The following is a 19737-nucleotide window of genomic DNA, read 5'->3' on the forward strand; positions in this document are numbered from 1 at the left end:
AAGGAAGGTGATACAGGGCCAGCAATGGCTTAGAGACACCTGGTCGGTCATCTCTAACACACCTTCCAATGCAACCTGGCACCTCCTATAGAGACAAAATTATAGTTTGTGACAACATCAGCACTGAAAGCAAATGTGGACATAAACTTATTTTTTGGCCCCGGTTGCTCTGGTGACATCAGAGAGGGATGATTAGAATGGATTAGGCTTAGTGGAAAATTAGAGATGAAGGCTTCACTGAGTTTATCACCTTGGAAAACCAAGAAGGTATTTGTCCCCCATTCTCAGGATGCATGATACCTGATGTATTTTTTATAGAGTAGGATGACGTTGGAATTCATTAGTAACACATGAGTTTACTAAACCTACATCCTGTACTTCAAGGAGTCATTGGCTACAGGAGAGGTTCTCCTTTAAGATGATTCAAATCCAAACAAAGGTAAGTTGAGGAAATAATAGTCCCTTATTGTAGGCGCTGCTCCTTGTATTATATCATTTTAGATTCTTTTAGATGCAAGCAGAAGAAAGCTTCCCTGGTAAACAAACATATCCAGAGAAGGGAACAGAGGAAGAATGGAGAGACAGGCTGGGCAAAGAACAAGAATGGACTTAGAGCAGCTCGGGGCAGTGGGAAACAGGGATGGTCTTGGTGTTTGGAACTAATGGACGGTCATGTGGGATTTTGGCATCTCTCCTTCAAGATTCAGAGTCCTGGCGGGAAGTGTTGAATGGGCTGGGGTCACATGCCCTTGATCATGGAAAAACAGGACTTTTTAAATTATCAGACCCACCAACACTGCTCTTTACAGGGAAGGAGAAAGAAGTACCCCCTCAGAAGGAAATTAACATGCTAGTACTAAAAGAAAGCAGGATGGATGTTACTTAGGTCAAAAAACAACAAATGTCCACTATTCATGTTCAGTTCCAAGTAGCCAAAGGTTAAGAAAGGAAATAAAAGAATGAGCTGACCAATCATTGTGGGAAGATTTATTGAACATATATAATTCATGTTGTTGACAGGACTATTTACATTCATGTATTTGTGACATGTATGTGTTTATGTACACACACACATACATACCTCTCACATTTGACTCATTTGTGTGCCTGTTAAAGTACTAAAATAGTATCAGAGTTTAAGCTGGTGGCAGCTTTCATCACAGACTTTATATAAATTAATCTAAAAATCCTGGCAGCTGGCTCAAAGGCGTTAATTTCCCTGGTGTCAGGCGGACTTGTAATTGGGTTGTGATGTATTTTTAATGATATTTATTATCTTTCAAGTGTTTCTAGAAAACTAAATGAGGCGTAATTTTATTTGATTTAGATCTTCTTTCCTACTTCTTTACAAGTACCAGTGTTAGGCAAAGAAGCAGGCACTTTTCTGTTTTCATTTTCGGAGCAAAAATGAGTGAATTTTGACATGCTCCTAAGAGATATATGTTGTTAAATTGCCTTAAAAAAAGAAAATAAGACTGAAAAGATTTAAATTCAGCTTGAAACTATACCTTATTTCATCCTATAAATCTCTTCGGGTCCTTAATTTTCCTAATGAAATTAAGGGTTAATAAAATAGAATCTCCTGATTTTTCTAACTATAATGTTTGTGTTGAATATGATGACTAATCATCCTTTGTATTTGCAAACAACTTTGTAATTTACCAAGTTTAACCTGCTTTATATCACTGAAATGGACTAGGACATTTACAGAGTTACTTTTGGCTGATTTCTTCTGAGATCTATGTCCCTTTTTGTTACCAAGGGAACTGTTTCCAAATTCAGCTTAATCTGAGTTTGCCCAGCTGCACAGCTCTTAACTTTGACTTAACTGGTGTTTATCCATTCTCATGAAATTGTGTGGTTGAAGACAGAGAGAAGGTTAAAGGGTCAGCATAAGATGGCTTATTCCTTACTTAATCATTTCCTTTTTGGTAAGAAAAGTTCATCTTGCTTTCTGAAGCTCAAACAGTTGAGAAGTTGTCCAGTGGAACTCCCTTTGATGAAAGGCTGAATTAAATCTGTCACACGACCACAGGCTGACAACTGTGGCCGTGGGTCCAGCTGTGTGGGGTCTTCGCAAATTTCTTGTTTGTTTTAAACACAGGTAGTGTGGAAGTTGGTTCCATTCCAGTTGCACTAAGGCCAAAGGGCCCTGGATGAACTTAAGATCTAAAGAATCCATGTGTCATTTAGATCTCTTAGTTTCTTTAAGAAATGTAATCAGTCATCTTGATAACATTGAAATTAATTAACAGCTGTGTTGTTTCTAATTTGTTTGGAGATGTCCAGATTGGTATTTTTTTTTTAGGGTCTGTCTAAAGATCGTGTGGATCCTCACTGTTCCCTATTTGTCTGTAGGTCAAGATGTGAAGAGAATGTTTAAGTAATTGGCATGTCATGCCCTACTAGAGCCTTCTGTACTGGTCCTGAAGTACACACCTATTTTTATTTGTTTTTCTGGGTCATTAACCTGGATGGATAATATTGTCAGCTGATGAAGGCATTCAGATATAAACTTAATTCTGTTATAAATACTGAAATTAGAATAAAGATTCAGATATCTGAAAGCGACAGGGGTGGTTGAGGAAAATAGAGGAAGTCTAGACTAGCATCACAGTAGACACTGCATGTCACAGAAAAAATACGAAACATCTCAAAGGTAGGGGAAAAAACTCTTTGCATAATACTCTTTCTTGAAAAGATCAGATTTTTTTGAAAAGCAGAACCAAGCAAGTGGTTCAGATCAGACTAACTAGAGTAACCCTAACGGTGAGTAACCAGTGCTTGGCTTCCTAATTACACTTAACATTTACAGCACAGACGTGTGGCCCCAAACACAAGGGGTTTGCCATAGAGATTGTTCTCCATTTCTCATCCCATCAAACCCTTTTCCTGATTTTAGTCCTTAGCGATCCTATTAACTCCCTATTGCTCACAAACTTGACTTGCATGTGTGTAGGTTAGAGCTACAGAAAGAAATTCTAAATATCTTTTGATAAAACTTTGTTGTCTAGGTATTTATCTTGGCAAAGCTAATGAGTTTAATACTAAACTAATCCTAAATTTAATCCTTTTCTTTTGATCTGAAAATATAAATACAAGAAAATATTTTCTAGGTTGGTCTCTCAAGGAAAATAAAAGGCAGAATTTCAAAGTCACTTTCCTTTGCTGATATACATAATGAGATTGCCTTCCTTCTTCCTGCCGGTCATAGAGCGGCCTGGCGATTCAGAAGACACAGAGGAGATGCTGCCCTTTCCTAAATTTCAGTGCTTTTCCTTATGCTTTTACCTCTTTTGCTTCCAGTAGAATCACTGATTATCAAGGTTTATTTGTTTGTTTGCTTTTTAAGGAAATTTAGATAACAAACATAAAAGCATGTAGGACAGTTTCTGGTACATGAAGAATTTAGTATCACCAGTTTGATTAGTTGGTTGGTTTGACTTGGTGTTGGGATATATTTGGGGTTAAACATATGTGGTAATTTTCAATCATTTTCGAATAAAGAAAAATCTATATTTGCCTCGCTTTTGGTGGTTCACTTAACACCCTCACATACTTCATCTCTTTGATCCTTATGACAACACTGCTGTAAGCAGGAAGTTGCCCTTTGATTCTTTTGAGTCAGTCTCTCTAAGTCTCAGTGTAAATGACTGTCCAAGTTACTTAGCTGGGAGGTAAAAGACCCTGGACTTCGAACTAGAGATTCTGACTTTTAATCCTTTGCAAGAGTGGCCAATGCACAGAGCTGCTTAAGTAACTTACCAAATGTTTATGGTTCCCTACAGAGCTCAAAATACTTTTGTTAATAAATTGCTAATTGTTCTTCCCTTTCTTGCTGACATTAGCTTCTGGAATCACATACATAATCTGTAGTTATTTTCCCTGGTCTCTTTTCATCAGTGTTTTATTTCTCTTTTTTTAATTACTTCAAGTTGTTAGTGGTTGAACTTTCATGTGCTTTTCTACTTTCCCTCTTTGGTGTATTTTCAAAGGGTAAACAATTTTAAAACCAAGCAACTCCCCAATGTTTTCAGAGACATGAGAGTTTTGAAAGGCCAAGTTCATTTTTCACCATGATGAAAGAAATATATGTTCATTACAGAAGATTTGGAAAATGCAAAAATTCAAAATGACAAAATCCTAAACATCATAGTCCCATCTAAATATAATTGATAATATGTGGATACAGATTTCTAATTCTTTTCTTTAATTTTTAAAAATTTTGTGCAGTTATTCAGTGTGCAGTATTTATTCCTACTTTTACTTAACAATACATAAGCAATTTTGCTTGTCATTGCAAACTTTAAAACCTCAGTTTTAATGAGCATGTACTGTTTCTTAGAATGGATGTGCCATAATTTCCTAATCATTCTTTACCTTTAATAATTTATTGTTTCCCATATTTAGCTCTGCTGGTCCTTCAGGCTTTATTACCCCTCAGAGATCTAGCTTTTCTGGACTCAATTCTAATGTCATAATATGTGTGAATCTAGAACCATTGTCAGGATGCATTTGACTTCCTTTCCTTCCTCCTTTCATTGTCTTCTTTCCCTTTGCAGCAATACTTGCCATCTTGATCATGGACCCCAACCTCCTCACGTTTCCCCACGAAAGCCAGTCACATGCAAAATGTTGTGAGCTAACTAGCTTTACTGAATATTTGAAGAGTTACAAGGAGAATTACAGCATGTACCACACAATTTTTCACTGATTCTTTCCCAACTCCTATCCTATTTTCAGTATCCTTCCCAAAGCCCATTAAAGCACTAAGCCTTTCTCCACTACATACAATTCTTGGAAAATATGAATCGCTTTTTGTGAACAACAACTCTGGTGTCTTCACCTTTTAGATATAGCCTCCACCAGCCTGCCTGCCTTTCTTAGCCCTCTTGCATTAAAGTGGAGAGATTTTCTCCATCTTGTTACAAAGGCAATATTGCAATGATATCCTTGTATACTTCTTGGATTATATGTGTGATTATTTCTTTAAAATAGAGTCCCAGAAAAGGAATTCCTGGATGAAAGGATATAAACTTATTTACTCAACAGATATTTATTGAGCACCTATTATTTGCTCTCTGTACACATTAAATTTACAATACAGGTGCCTTAAATCCATGACTAGTGGAAATTTAAAACTCACAGCCTTTATCTACTTAACACTTATGTAATGAGTACTATGGGTACTATGTTCTAAGAGCATAACAGATATTACCTCATTCAGTCCTATGATCTAACTCCTACTAAAATGTCCATTTTACAGATTGGGAAACTAAGGCACAGAGATTCTAACATGCCCAAAGTTCCATAGCCTGTAAGTGGCAATGCCAGGACCAGGAGCCCAGGAATTCTGGTTCTAGAGTGCATGTTACACTCTCTGTTGCATCTCAACATAGAAAACCTATAATCACACTTCCCTAAAATGAGGCTGCGTGGTCTAGGTTATTTCTTAGATTCTGGAGAGATGTCTAGGTTGATCATGTAGTCATTTGACTTTTTTCAGTGTTACATACTTCAGATGCTTAGACCTTCAGTGTCATTTCTACATTCATTTGCTTTTGAATTATAATTATGAAAATAATTCAGACCTTTGTGGTAGCACACCATGTTCTTGAAATTAGAGTCTTCAGCTAAAGCATGGACAGTCTGCTTGTTTCGTACCAGTAAACAGCTCCTGGCAGCTCAGGTTGTTACCAAGATGGCAGGTTCACCAATTCCAAGGCTTAGATTTGCGTTGGCGTTCCATGAGAAGTTGTGGAATAAGGAGAGGGGAAGAAAGCATTTGTTTTTGTGACAGGAGCCCATTCTTCTGCTGTGAAGTCGAATTGGAAGAGAGCTGTGGATCTGGGGGAGTAGATCAAACAAATGTCTTAATACTATATCAAAAGAATAGCCCTATTCCCACATCAGTGCAGCACCAGCCCTGCCACATAATGACGGGCACTGGTGGTTGCCTTTTCCCATGCCTGGAGTGATTTTAGAACAGCTAATGAAATTCATTACTCATTTGAGAGAAAAAGAGTAAGAGTAAAAAGCACTATAAAAGTCCAATCCAATTCAGGGTAATCTTGGCACATACCTTATCCCAGTTGGTGCGTTTCCAAAGGAAAGAGGCACATTAAATTCAGGAGGGACAACCCAACTGTTGTAAAGCTGTAAATCAATGCTTCTCAGTTCCCAGTTTCACTCAAAATCTCTGTAAGGAGCAGTAGTGAGAAATTAACCGATCCCATCATCTTTGTATACATCTGTCTCTTTGACCAAAACATGGAACTGACAGCTCTCTTGCTCCAGAGAAGACTACTGGTTGCATAGCCTGGATTCTCACCATCACAGATGCATAAAGCATCCTTGGCGAGCATTGCCAAATTCTAAGCTCTAGGTACTGTGGGAGATATCACTATTATTTTTATTTCTGAACCTCATATTCCCCAAATTATGAAACATTGAATATCTTGAACGTTGCACACTATTTAACAAATTCCCTGGAAAGATAGAATTTTACTTATCCCCCAGAGGTCAAAACTTAATAAATGATATGAAGCAGATCTGCTAGGCTTTGCAGCCCCAAGTCAGGATAACCTCAGTGCAACATTTTAAACAGGAAGGGCTTAGTAAACCTCCTTCGTTAATTGGCTGGCATGTCATAGCCTGAAGTGAATAACTAAAAATATACCTTCCAACAGGTGCTTACAGGCTATGCCATTTATTGTGTGTATCAAGGAGAGTTTAGGATTTAGATTTCCTGTGGTTTTATTAATAACGAGTGACTTGTGAACTCTGATTTTCCTATTGTACTAATTTAGGTGGGATTCATTTTAGGTGGAGTTTAGGCCCTAGTAAAAATAAATAAACAAGTAAGTAAGTAAATAAATAAATAGATCTTTGAAGGTCTTGACCTGCGGTTGTTTATTAACGCTCAAGTTTTCGACTAATGGGAGATAAAATTAAAATGACAGTGAGGGGTTTCCCTGGTGGCGCAGTGGTTGGGAATCCGCCTACCAATGCAGAGGACGCGGGTTCGTGCCCCGGTCCAGGAAGATCCCACATGCCGCGGAGCAGCTAGGCCCGTGAGCCATGGCCGCTGAGCCTGCGCGTCCGGAGCCTGTGCTCCGCAACGGGAGAGGCCACAACAGTGAGAGGCCCGCGTACCGCAAAAAAAAAAAAAAAAAAAAAAAATGATAGTGAGAAAAAGACTGTAGAAGGCCTTCTAAAACATCCTTATGTCATTTGCCTTTTTTTTTTTTTTTTTGAGGCTTTCTCCATTTTATTTCTTTGGGTAAAGCAAACAAAGTCTTTCCATCACATGTGGTAGAGATATAATTTCATATATAATTTATTTTGTGTTTGGAAATCCCAAAACTGAGTCTGTTCATATTTTTTTCTATTTTTCTTTTTTTTCCTACTAATGCCTCCTCTTTCCCCTGCCCCTCTGGCCCAGGCCCAGATTCTGGGGCAGGTGCTGTGAAGGGTGAGTGGGAATGGGCATGACTGCCAGGACAGCCCTCCACCCAGCTCAGAGAGCTGGTGAGGGGCACCGGAAGGGGCTGTGCAGAAGGACAGAGGCCACAGGGGCACTCCTGTTTTTGTGGCGGATGCACACCTCATTAAACAGTCACCAGTCATGGGAGGAGTCTGGTCAGGGGTCGGGGGATTGCTGACAGTAGTTAAACCTATAAATCCCAGCGCACACTAAGCCACACTCCCACACTCCTGTGCATGTTGGTGTGAAGAAGGGAGAGAAAAGGGAAAGTGTTAGTAATCACATCCTGAACTGTTGGTAGAAGGACATCAGACACTTGAGCTGAAGAAACAGTGAGGAAATGGGGCTTACCAACCAACTCGATGGCGGAGATAAGAGCTTCCTGACCGTTTTACAGTGCATTCTGTTTTATTTGCTACGTCCCATACACAAACACAATATTAAGGGGGGAAAAAGAGATTCCAGAATAAGCCAGGTGTTTCAGACTTGAAGGCTTATTGGGGCAGCTGGTAATATATTATAAATGTGACATCGTGATACAAATGAACTTATTTACAAAACAGAAACAGGCTCAGAGACTTAGAGAATGAACTTATGGGTACCAGGAGAGGAAGGGTGGGGGGAAGGGATAGTTAGGGAGTTTGGGATTGACATGTACACTGCTATATTTAAAATGGATATATTTAAAATGGATAACCAGCAAGGACCTACTGTATAGCACAGGGAACTCTGTTCAGTATTATGTAACAACCTAAATGGGAAAAGAATTTGAAAAAGAATAGATACATTTATATGTATAACTGGATCACTTTGCTGTACACCTGAAACTACCACAACATTGTTCATCAACTATACTCCGATATAAAATAAAAAGTTAAAAAAAAGGTTTTTTACCTGTGACATTGCAGGGTAAGAGGTGATAGGCTACTGAGGTCTGTTGCTGACCTGGAGTGAAATACCACTACTCAGAGACATTCAAAGCCAACTAAAATCATTAAGATAAGTGAGCCAAAACAAACGTCTGCAGCCTGCATTTGCCTCTTGAGCTATCAATCTGTGCTTCTTGGAATTAATTTTTGCCTGGGAAAATAGGGAATTGGAACCTAAAAGAAGTCTAAAATAGAATAATTATATCAAAAGGCAGGGAAAGGATGCAAGAAGGGCTTTTTTTTCAATTACCCATGATGCCATAGTGTCTCTGTATCTTCTACTTGAAAATATTGAATGTCTCACAGCTCTCACTAAATGGATTATGTTGGGCAACTAAATGTCTTCTTTCCTCCAAGCGTGAAGTCCTGTGTTTTTATTTGCTAAATCAGCAATCTTCATTGAAGGGCCCTTCCAGAGAGGATATTCACCTTTCATCATCCTCAGTTTACTCAAGCATTTGTAAAATGGGTTTGTTTTTGTTCTGTTTCGGTGCAGAAAGTACATGGAAATCCATGTTGTTGGCCCACCGTGTTACATTTTGTTTTGTTTTGTTTTTTATAGTTGGAAAAAAACATTGACTGCTGCTTTGAGGAGCTCATTAGCAATTATTAAAATGTTGGTAACAGTTTCTGGAGCTTTACCAGCAGAGATCCTCCAAAGAAGGCTTTAGAAGTTGAAGCTAAATCTGTGGGCTTTGCAGAGCGGGGAGGGATGGGGTTGGTGGGAAAGTGTCTGCTGATGTCATTGACGTGAAAAATAAAATAATTTTTTTTTTCATTTATGAGATCACTTTAGCATGCAGATTTCACATTGACCCATCCAGCTTCCAGGAGCCCAAAAGTAATCCAAACAATGATCCTTTTTTATTTAGGCTGCATGAATGCTTCATCCAAGGGCTAAGGGAACTTAGACTGTGTACTTAGTCTTCAGTAATATTTTATTATTCATTTTGGGCTCAATCTTTCTCACTTTGTGAGTTCTATGCAGTTTGGCGTAAACATATCAACTGTAGAATGAAACAACCACCTTTCTCCCACTGGCATTTTAAATATCTCTCGGGCAGCTTCTTTGAGGGAGGTGTCTTTCCCCTTGGCTTTAGGAGTTTAATGTGGTGAGATTATCTAGCTATTTTTTCAGACTCTTCTCCGTTTTCAGCACACTGTTTCCATATTAACTGTGTTGTTCAATCCTACGAAAGAATTACCCAACTTCTCTCTATATTGGCAAAGAGGCTCAGAGCCAAGCAATTAATCCTGACACAGGATCCAAGTTTTAGTGACGACGAAGACAGTCTGTGTTACTTTGATTGCTAGCAGGGAGCCAACGGCTTAAAATAGACCCAAGTAGACCTCACAAGGAAGTATCTAATTCACGAAAATTGATGATAATCATCATAATACTATAGCAAGTAAGGAGAAGGCCTTTCTCCACATTAACAAAGATCAGGTTTACATAAACATCTACTCTGTGGATGTGACAAGGCTGAACGCCATGTGCACTGGAGGCTTGGGGCTTAAATTACTGAGTGAGATGTCAGGTATTTCAAGATCTTCTCATATTATTTCAGATCTGGAAATAATAGTTATGTGGCTTTGCCCCAAATGCCTGGAGTCTCCATGACTCTCTTAGAAGGGTTGCACGATATCAGAGCTTTGGTGATTCTAAGAAATGAAATCCAACCAGATGTTGAGAAAAAGCAAGATTCTCCATTTCAGTGGTTAATACAATATTTTCTTTGTCTACAGCAAGAAAAGCCCAGGCTTCTCCAGCCTTTGGATTATGAAACTGTCATTGAAGAACTTGAAAAGACCTATCAGAATGATCCCCTTCGAGATCTCCTGTTCTTCCCCAGTGACGACTTTTCAGTAAGTGTTGTCTTTTCAAGCCATCTAAGTTCAGGAGGGCCCCACAAGGTGATAGTAGATCCTCCCAAATTGTGTCGCTGTCTTTCCTTATAGATTTGGGGAGCTCAGCCCTCTTCCTGTGGTCACCCTACATCACCGTCATCACAGATGGAACGCATATCTAGTATAGAAAGTGCCCAAGGTCTTCTAAAGTTGGAAGATTGGAGGCTCAGTGATAACTGTGGCCACCCGGGATGGAAGGGGCATGGGGAGCTGCCTGGCTCCAGGTGGTACTTGTGTCCCTGCCAGTATCTTGGTTTCTAACCACTTACCTAGCCTCACAGAACACTTCCTCCCTTAGGCCATTTGTAACTGAAAGCTTCCAAGCAACTGGAACCAACCAAAGGCAGAGGTGAGGGCACAAAAGATGTAGGTCTTAAAAATCACCCTTAATCGTGGTTGTCCCTTGCTTAGCCTTGTGGGCAAGGAAAGGTAGGCAGGCGCATCTTCACGGAGGGATTTGTGATCTGAGATGTGTCCCATTTAGGGTGATGCTCACTGGCACACAGAACACTCCAGAGGGTGGTGCAGGGAATGAATAAAAAGGAAATTCATTTTGGAGACAAGCACAGGAAAGTTATGGGTGATGAGCACGCATGTGTCCCAAGCGTTCCATCTGTGGTCATCTGAAGCATGTTTAATTTGTTAGTGAATATCTATATAAACAGAGATCTCAGTGGGCAGATGGTAACCTTTCCTTTTTTTGTAAGAGAAAGGTAGTCTCAGACATCACAAAAATGAACATCTTTTGTGTGTGTGTGTGTTTGGATATAATTTCTTTCTTTTTTTTTAACATCTTTATTGGAGTATAGTTGCTTTACAATGTTGTATTAGTTTCTGCTGTATAACAAAGTGAATCAGCTATACGTATACACATATCCCCATTATCCCCTCCCTCTTGCGTCTCCCACCCACCCTCCCTATCCCACCCCTCTTGGTCACAAAGCACCGAGCTGATCTCCCTGTGCTATGCAGCTACTTCCCACTAGCTATCTATTTTACATCTGGTAGTGTATATATGTCCATGCCACTCTCTCACTTCGTCCCAGCTTACCCTTCGCCCCTCCCCGTGTCCTCAAGTCCATTCTCTGCGTCTGTGTCTTTATTGCTGTCCTGCCCCTCGGTTCTTCTTAAAGCAGATGAAAAAGCAGCTCTGAGGTAACCTGTGGCACAGCCACTGTCTGTGGAAACCTCTGACGAGTTGCTGGGGCCCCAGGGCTTCCACTTCCTCGAACAGCCTCAAACTTCCATTCCTTCTCTTATCTTGGGGGCAGATCTGGCTTCTGGTTTCTAAAGGTTCATTTTTTTCACCTTTCTCCTTGAATTAATAAAAAAGAGGTGTGTGGAAGTCAACAATTTTCTGTTCCAAGTGCTGAGAATGATGGAAAGAAAGGAGACAGATTCGTAGGCAGGAAAAAGAAACTCTTCCCATCTGTTCTTCAGACTTTTAAATGTCTCTCGTTTGAGTGTTTGACACTCTTTAAAACAGGCTTATCTTGGACAGAAATCTTGTTTCCGTGGTGGGATGGGGCCACGGGGCCTGAACTGCAAGCACAAAGTTGAACCGCGTTTTATTTTTTAATTCTGCATCCTCATTTTCTTTCAGACCGAGGGTAAACCTTGAAACAGTCTCTTTCTGTCAAACAGCACACACACAAACAACTTGACACTTGGAGCCCCTTTTCTTCTAGCTCTGTTACTCAGAAATACGGTCAAAAGCTACTCCAAGTTCCCCCAGCTCAAGAAGAGAATGGAGGCATGTAGATGCAATGTAACATTTGCACTGAATTTGAATTCGTTTTTTGGCATCTTTCCACACTCATTTAAGTTAAGACTGGTCTGATTACTCTGTGTCCTTTGCTATCCTTAATTGTGTAAACAGAGCATATAATAAGTGCTTTGTTATTTTCCCAATGTAAACATTCCAATAAATACACTGAATTCTTTTATCTTGGCCTTGCTTAAGACCCACCTGTGGCCACCCCCATTGCCTTCAAAACAAAGGGCAAACACTGGGCTATTTCCCGACGGCTTCTCCATGATCTGGTCCTTGCCCATTTCTCAAGGCCATGGTCTTCCACCCCAACCCAACCCCCCACCCTGTCATACACAGTCACCCTCATCCCCAACTGGGGTAACATGCTAGCACAATTCTGAATGTAACATTCTATCACCCCATACACGATGTCCTTCCTTTATTCATTCAACAAATATAGAAGGTATAATACCGAATGTTAGGTATTAAAATATCTCAGAATGGGGAGACAGCAGTGATTAGACAGAATTATCCTTGTTTTAATGAAGCTTACCTTCTGGTGGGAGGAATCAGGCAAAAAACAAATAAGTAAATAAATTAATTAGCAAGATAATTCAGATAAAGACCAGTTCTATGAAGAATGAACGGGGCCGAGTAATAGAAGTAACAAGGGGAAGAACTGAGCCGGACTGGATGATCAAGGGCACCTCTGACAAGCTGACATTTGAGCTGAGCTCTGAATTCCCAAAGACGACCAACCCTGCTAAAGCCTGGGGAAGGAAGGAGGGTTTGGGGCCACAGGAAGCTGCTCTGAAGGCCCAGGAGAGGTCTGGGTGGACAGCCAGAGTGGTCAGAGTTGAGGTCAGGCAAGGACAAGATAAGACATTTGCATCTTATTCGAAAGGCAAGTGGCGAGTCACGGGAGTGTTTCAAGAAGGGGAACGAGTGACCTGGTGCATGTTGTTAAAAGCTCATCTGGCCTCTGCATGGAGAGCACATAACAGGGTGTAGAAGAAGCTGGGAACCGGCTGGCAGCGTGGCTCCCAATTGGCAGGTGGTCAAGAGACGTTTGATGCCACCCTATCATCAGAAAATATTGTGTTAGACAAACAGCTAAATTTTCATTTCCATGAAATGATATTTTCACAAACTAAAGGAGAGCATTGAATATTATCACCACATAAAGTTGCCAGTTTTTGAACAACATTCAGATGGATTGGTTTCCTGCTTTCCTACTCTACAGAGGAAGGGTTGACAAACAATGGCTCATGGGTGGCCTGTTACCTAATTTCGTATGTCCCGTGAACTAAGAATGGTTTTTACGTTTTTTAAACACTACCCTGTTTTATTTTCTTCATAGAATTGATTAAATAGTTGAAGGGAAAAAAAGAATACTTTATAACCCATGAAAACTATATGAAATTCAGATTTTGGTATCCATAAATAAAGTTTTATTTGAACCCAATGACACTCATTCATTCACCTGTTGTCCATGGCTGCTTTCATGATACAGCTGCAGAGTTACAACAGAGGTGCAGTAATTGCAGCAGAGAGAGAGGGCCCTAAAAGATTTACTATCTGACCCTTTACAGAAGAAATTTGGGGATCCCCGCTATACAGTACAACCATGCTCGTTTTGGGGGGGCTTCCTCTCCCTCCATGTGGAGTAAAGCCCTTCTTTAAATGCCTTCTGCCACAGTCTGCTCCATCCACAGCCTGCATCCCATTTCAGGGGTGTTGCTCGCCAACAGCAAGGCTTCTGTTCACCTGGCTAGGGTATCGTTTCCCAGGCCCATCCTTGAGCAATGAGTAAGGATGCTCTGGGATATGAGCAGTCACCCAATGAGAGGTAGTAATTGAGTGGCCACTCCAATCCCAAAGCATCTCAGGATGGAAGGAGGGGAGCGGCCCCAAACTCCCCACCCTCCCTCCAATGTCCTTCCCAGTTGTGCCCTGCGGATGGGAGAATCTAGCTCACTTCTGTGTTTCCGTGTTACCAAGCGCCCACACTTGCAGTAGACATGGTTCATTATTCGGTTTGCTTAATCAGTATTTATTCAGCACCCACAAGGCGCTGAATATAGAGTAGCACTTTCTAGACAAGAGAGACTGACAAGAAAAACAAAAGCCCTGTGTTTAAGGAGTGTGTGCCCTAATAAGGATGAACACTAAACTTGATTAAGAATGCTTATGGTTAAGAAATAACAAGAAACAAAGTCTTCATCTGGTCCTCTATACCCCGTAAAGGAGATTATTTTTTACCAGGACAGTATTCCATTCACACTGCTGGCCCAAGCCATCATCATTCTTTTTTGCCTGGATCCCCAGAAGTGGTCTTTAACTGGTCTCCCTGCATCCTTCTTTGCCTTGATTGATTTATTCAACGGAAGCTTTTGGAAATACAAGTCAGATAATGCCACGCCTCTAGTTAAAACTTTCCAGTGGTTTTGCATCGCCTTTAGAGTCAAATCCAGCTTCTCACCTGGCCCCTGATCATCTCTGAGCCATTTTCTCCTAGCCCCATTTCCCTTGGTCACTACACAGATACCGAGCGTTCTTTGTGTTCCCTGCTTTTCCCCAGCCCACCCCCTCCGTGGGGCCTTTACTCCCCTCGCACAGCTGGTTCGTTTCTTCCATTCATGGTTCAGTTCAGATGCTACCTCTTCAAAGAACCATCTCTGACTTCCAACCTGCATTACCCCACCTCCACCCTGTGTTACTCTATCACATCCCCCTGTTTGCTTCTCTTTATAACACTTACCACTACCAAGGAAGATCTTGGTTTGCTTTTTCGCTCCCTCACCATCAGTGAGTAACCCCAAGCAGGACAAGGGTGTCCCTGCCTTGATCATGGTAAGACCCCCCAGCAACTAGAACGGCGCTCAGCACCGAGCAGGTGGAAAATGAATACCTATTTCACGAGTTGTCTTTCAGACACATGCATGTTATTATTTTAGACTATAACTTTGAGTACCTTTAGGAACCAAAAAGGCTATTCTGAAATGAAATTTGAGAATAAAGAGAATGAAGTCATTGGTGTTTCTTGAGATCATTAATACGATACTTTCCTCTTTGACACAACTTAACACATCACCTTAAAACAACAGCGCTAAGTTCGGGATCCCTTTCCCCAGAGGCTCATTCCATCCGATACAGTGACTGGTACTTAGCTGCTATCAACAAAGGCTGATTTCCTCCCTGTAGCACCCTGTACTTATTCACTTGTTTTCTGTTACTAGGCAAGGGAGAAATCAATTCATATCTGCATTTTAAGTACCCAACACAACGTCTGGCTCATGGGCATTCAATAAAGATTGTTGAACATTGAATGGAAATCGTCTTCTTCCAGATTAAGAAACCAAAGTAGAAGCATTTTCCTCTTTCTTGGCCCACGAGGTAGAAACTCTTCCTCTGGTGCGTGGGTTCTGGGGAAAAGCAGTGTGATCTTCTGTACTGCTTGCATCGTAATGATTACTTGGAATAAGCCGTCCAGATGCATTTATTAACTCATTCATTTCAAAAACATGCACTCCTTCAGTAATTGTATTTGCTGCTCTTGTTTTTCTCATTTTTCTTTTTGAAGCTGGTAGTAATAGAAACTTAAGACCAAAAAATAAAGAACTTACTCACCAGATTGTGGCTTCATGAAATAGGCAAGGAGAGTAAGAAAGGAAAACAAGAGCTAAAGAACAGTTTGCACAGGGAGATCAGCTTGGTGCTTTGCGATGACCTGGAGGGGTAGGATAGGGAGGGTGGAAGGGAGGCTCACGAGGGAGGGGATATGGGGACATGTGGATGTATAGGGCTGATTCGCTTTGCTGTGCAACAGAAACTAACACAGTATAGTGAAGCAATTATACTCCAGTAAAGATCTATTTTAAAAAAACAACAGTTTCGGGGCTTCCCTCGTGGCGCAGTGGTTGAGAGTCCGCCTGCCAATGCAGGGGACACGGGTTCGTGCCCCAGTCCGGGAGGATCCCACATACCACGGAGCGGCTGGGCCCGTGAGCCATGGCCGCTGAGCCTGCACGTCTGGAGCCTCTGCTCCGCAACGGGAGAGGCCCCAACAGTGAGAGGCCCGCGTACCGCAAAAAAAAAAAAAAAACAACAACAGTTTCAAGGACACAGTGAATCATATTGGGGAGTGTCTCAGTCGAAGGAGAAACTGATACAAAATAGCAGAACAAAACTTGAGAAAGGCAGAAATGAGAGAATGATACAGAAAGATACAGAAAGCCTAAAGTGGCATCATTTCTGGGAGATGTAAAAACCTTAAAGAAGAAAGTTCAGAGGTCCAAAAGCAATACTGACACTGTGGAAAGGCCACCTGATCACCTGTATTTCCATACTGCCCACCCCTGTCAAACTGCTCTATTTCCACTCAGTTTCCTGGCTCACCTTCTGTGAGCTACTTGCTGTAGACAGCAAGGACACCAACATGAACAAGAAACAGTACTTCCGCTTGAAAGGTTAGACTTTCAGTGCTGGTCAGTGGCGTCTTCAAAGTCAAAGGTCTACATTGCACATCTGAAGTAGCCTGTCGAAAGAGATAACATAATCTTCTCAAATCCTTTCTTCATACCAGTAGTTCAGAAGTAGAGTCTCAGGGCTCTCCAGTACATCCTGCAATTTTCATGGCTTATTAACAAGACTTCGTGAACTGGGCTTTCTTAACATTTATTCTTTCATAGCCTGTTTTTAGCTATAAAAAGCAACTGGTATGTGGGGACTTCCAGGCTCAACCACATGGGTCATTTTGTGAGAGGAAGCAGAAAGACCTTAATATCTTTTAAATGGAAAAGCAGAAAGGCCGTGATCATTTATTTTTTTCTTCTTGCATCTCTTACTGAGACACAGCCTAACATTTTGTAAGAATGTCAACCTCTTTTAAATCCTTGGCTTCTTAGCCTGAAAAGCAGACTTTAAATGGCTCTTGGTGTTCATGCAAGAACGCTGTGATTGCAGTTTAAAAGTTAAGTAAGGGTCTTTCTCAAACTAGGTTATTCTTAGTTATAATATCCCTCTCGTTTACAAGCTAATGAAGCTGAGATTTGGAAAGGCTCATGTTCAAGGATGTAGAGTAACTGTGATGACAGAAATCAAACATAAGTACCTTGACTTTTGCTATTGGAGTTTCTGTCTAAACAGCATGCTCTGAGCCAGCTGCTTCTTAGAAAAATAAGGTGCATGACTTGGGGAAAATATTAACTCCCTGCATCCCACAGTGAGTGGTACCATTACAATATTGCAGAGAAGGGATTCTAGAGAACTTACTTCAGTTCAGTAAGGATATGTGGAGAATGCTCTGGACTTGATTGTGCTAGGAATATATGTCCACATGAAGACTTCTATGTGACTATTCATAGCCTCATTATTCATAATCCAAAGTGGAAACAACCCAAATGTCCATTAACTGAAGAGTGGATAAACAAAATATGGTATATTCATGCAGTGGAATATTATTCAGCCATAAAAAGGAATGAAGTACTGACAACATGGGTGAACCTTGAAAACGTTATGCTAAGTGAAAGAGGCCAGTCCCAAAAGTGTACCCATGGTATGACTCCATTTACATGAAATGTTCACAGTAGGCAAATGCATAGAGACAGAAAACTGATTAAAGTTGCCTAGGGCTGGGGAGGAGGGAGAAAGGAGAGTAACTTCTAGTGGATATGGGGTTTCTTTTGGGGGTGATGAAGATGTTCTAAAATTAAATAGTGATGGTGATTGCATAATCCTGTGCATAGACTTAAAACCACTGAACTCGCTTTAAAAGGGTGAATTTTATGGCATGTCAATTATATTTCAATAACAGGGCTATATTTTAAAAAAAGGATTGTTCTAAGCATTAAGGTAGGGATCGTGTAGGTGCTCAGAGACAGGATACCAAAAAAATCCTAAAGACACGTCTGCATTCAAGTACTTCATTCTTTAAAAGGGATAACAAAGTATACCAGAGACACAATAGAAAACATGGCAAAGGGCTTCCCTGGTGGCGCAGTGGTGGAGAGTCCGCCTGCCGATGCAGGGGACACGGGTTCGTGCCCCGGTCCGGGAAGATCCCACATGCCGCGGAGCGGCTGGGCCCATGAGCCATGGCCGCTGAGCCTGCACGTCCGGAGCCTGTGCTCTGCAACGGGAGAGGCCCCAACAGTGAGAGGCCCGCGTACCGCAAAAAAAAAAAACAGAAAAAAACAAAAAAACATGGCAAAACATTTCATGTATAGTTACATTTTATCACGAAAGCAGATTTAATGTGGCTTGCTTACATACAAAAGTACACACACGTAACATGACTGGCTGAATTAATCACTTGCAGAGCTTTGGGTTCTACAATATTCTACAGTTAAGCTGCAGACTTCATGGGTAATACAGACAGTAAATGATATAATTCTGAGAAGAGAAGATGTATGTTGGATGAATTAGAGAAGATTTTCAAAAGAAGGTGGCATCTTTGTCAAACCTGAGATTAGGAAAGAACAAGGAAAGAAAAGGGTTTTCTGAGAGTAGGAGCACGGCAAGGTATGTGCAGGTCTGAGCCCAGCGCGGAAGAAAGAATGCCCGCAGCCACGGGAAAAGGTGCCCTGGCGGCTTGGCTGCGGTGGGTTGGCGCATGTCTTAGGCCTGTTGCTGCTCATGAGGGCATATCTGCAGGCCTCAATGGAGCAGGCTTCTTCGCCGTACCTCCTTGGAGAGTGAGGTCAGACCACAGCCTCTGAGTCCTTGCCAAGGGGAGACCTTGGTGCAATAAGTATATTCCTGTTGTTGGAACAGTGTGTTCTATGAATACTCACATTTTTCCATATGTAAAACGTTTCATCCTTACCACCATGGGGGAGGTGAGACACGTTTTGGAGCCTGGAAAATGAAGCACAGCAAAAAGAAGGGAAGTGACTTGCTCAGTGGTTTGCCTGTCCAAGACTAAAATGTCTTGAAACAGGTCTCCAAGGTTCCCTAATTATATACTTAAACACTATGATGGATGAATCACCATGCTTGACTTGGCTAGATGATGACTAGGGTCCAGTTATGGGCAACTGCTCACTATTCGTGCAAAACAAGAAGGACCTTTTCCTTAAAGCACAATGAAAGTATTCATGTGAATTCTCATGTATGTCAAAAAATAAAATCACAATACTCTTCTGAACGGGGTAAAAAATGTTTTTCAAGCAACCAATGTAGTATAAGTGTCTGCTCTACTAGGATAAAAACCAGTATCCGTGTCTTAATTTGAGAAATTTAGGTGAAGATTACTTTTAAACACACGCTTACGTTGGAATTGACCACAAAGTGTTAGTTAATAGCCCTTATTGTGAGGTTTGTTGGCTTCTCGAGCTCAGAATGATGGGTTACTCTAAACACCATCATTTTTGTCCTCTTTTTTGAGCAGCTGGGATCTACAATACCGTCAGAGGGAGCTTTGCTCAGCTCCAACATAGGAAAAGCAACTTCTTTTTTAGGCTTTGACGGTGGCCTTTGGCCAATTGAGAAATGGCCCCTATGTGCTTGGAATGAAGTCTTCTGTAGTCATTTTAGCCAGCAGCATGGTAGCTGTGACAAAGCCCCAAAGACTACCCACTGCAGAGTAGAAAGAGTCAGAAAGTGTCAGGGCTGCCGTGGGTGATGTCTGAACGTCATGGACCTGAAACTACAAACACAGG

At 41.2% G+C, this 19737-nt stretch overlaps 1 protein-coding gene across 12 annotated transcripts in view; it reads left to right on the forward strand.

Moving 5' to 3' along the window:
• The window catches only part of DOCK10 (dedicator of cytokinesis 10), a 280915-nt gene that overhangs the window by 116209 nt on the left and 144969 nt on the right, over positions 1–19737 (forward strand). For all 12 annotated transcript variants that reach the window (XR_003435547.1, XR_003435550.1, XM_027119931.1 and 9 more), the window contains exon 2: positions 10162–10281. Coding sequence is in view for 10 of the 12 variants with exons in the window: in XM_027119931.1 (XP_026975732.1) it covers positions 10162–10281 (120 nt within the window). In the remaining 2 variants the exon portion in view is untranslated. The remainder of the gene's footprint in view (positions 1–10161; positions 10282–19737) is intronic.

Source organism: Aethalodelphis obliquidens, unplaced genomic scaffold (assembly GCF_003676395.1).
Source record: "Aethalodelphis obliquidens isolate GAN/ISIS:26980383/991018 unplaced genomic scaffold, ASM367639v1 scaffold2, whole genome shotgun sequence".
NCBI lineage: Eukaryota > Metazoa > Chordata > Mammalia > Artiodactyla > Delphinidae > Aethalodelphis > Aethalodelphis obliquidens.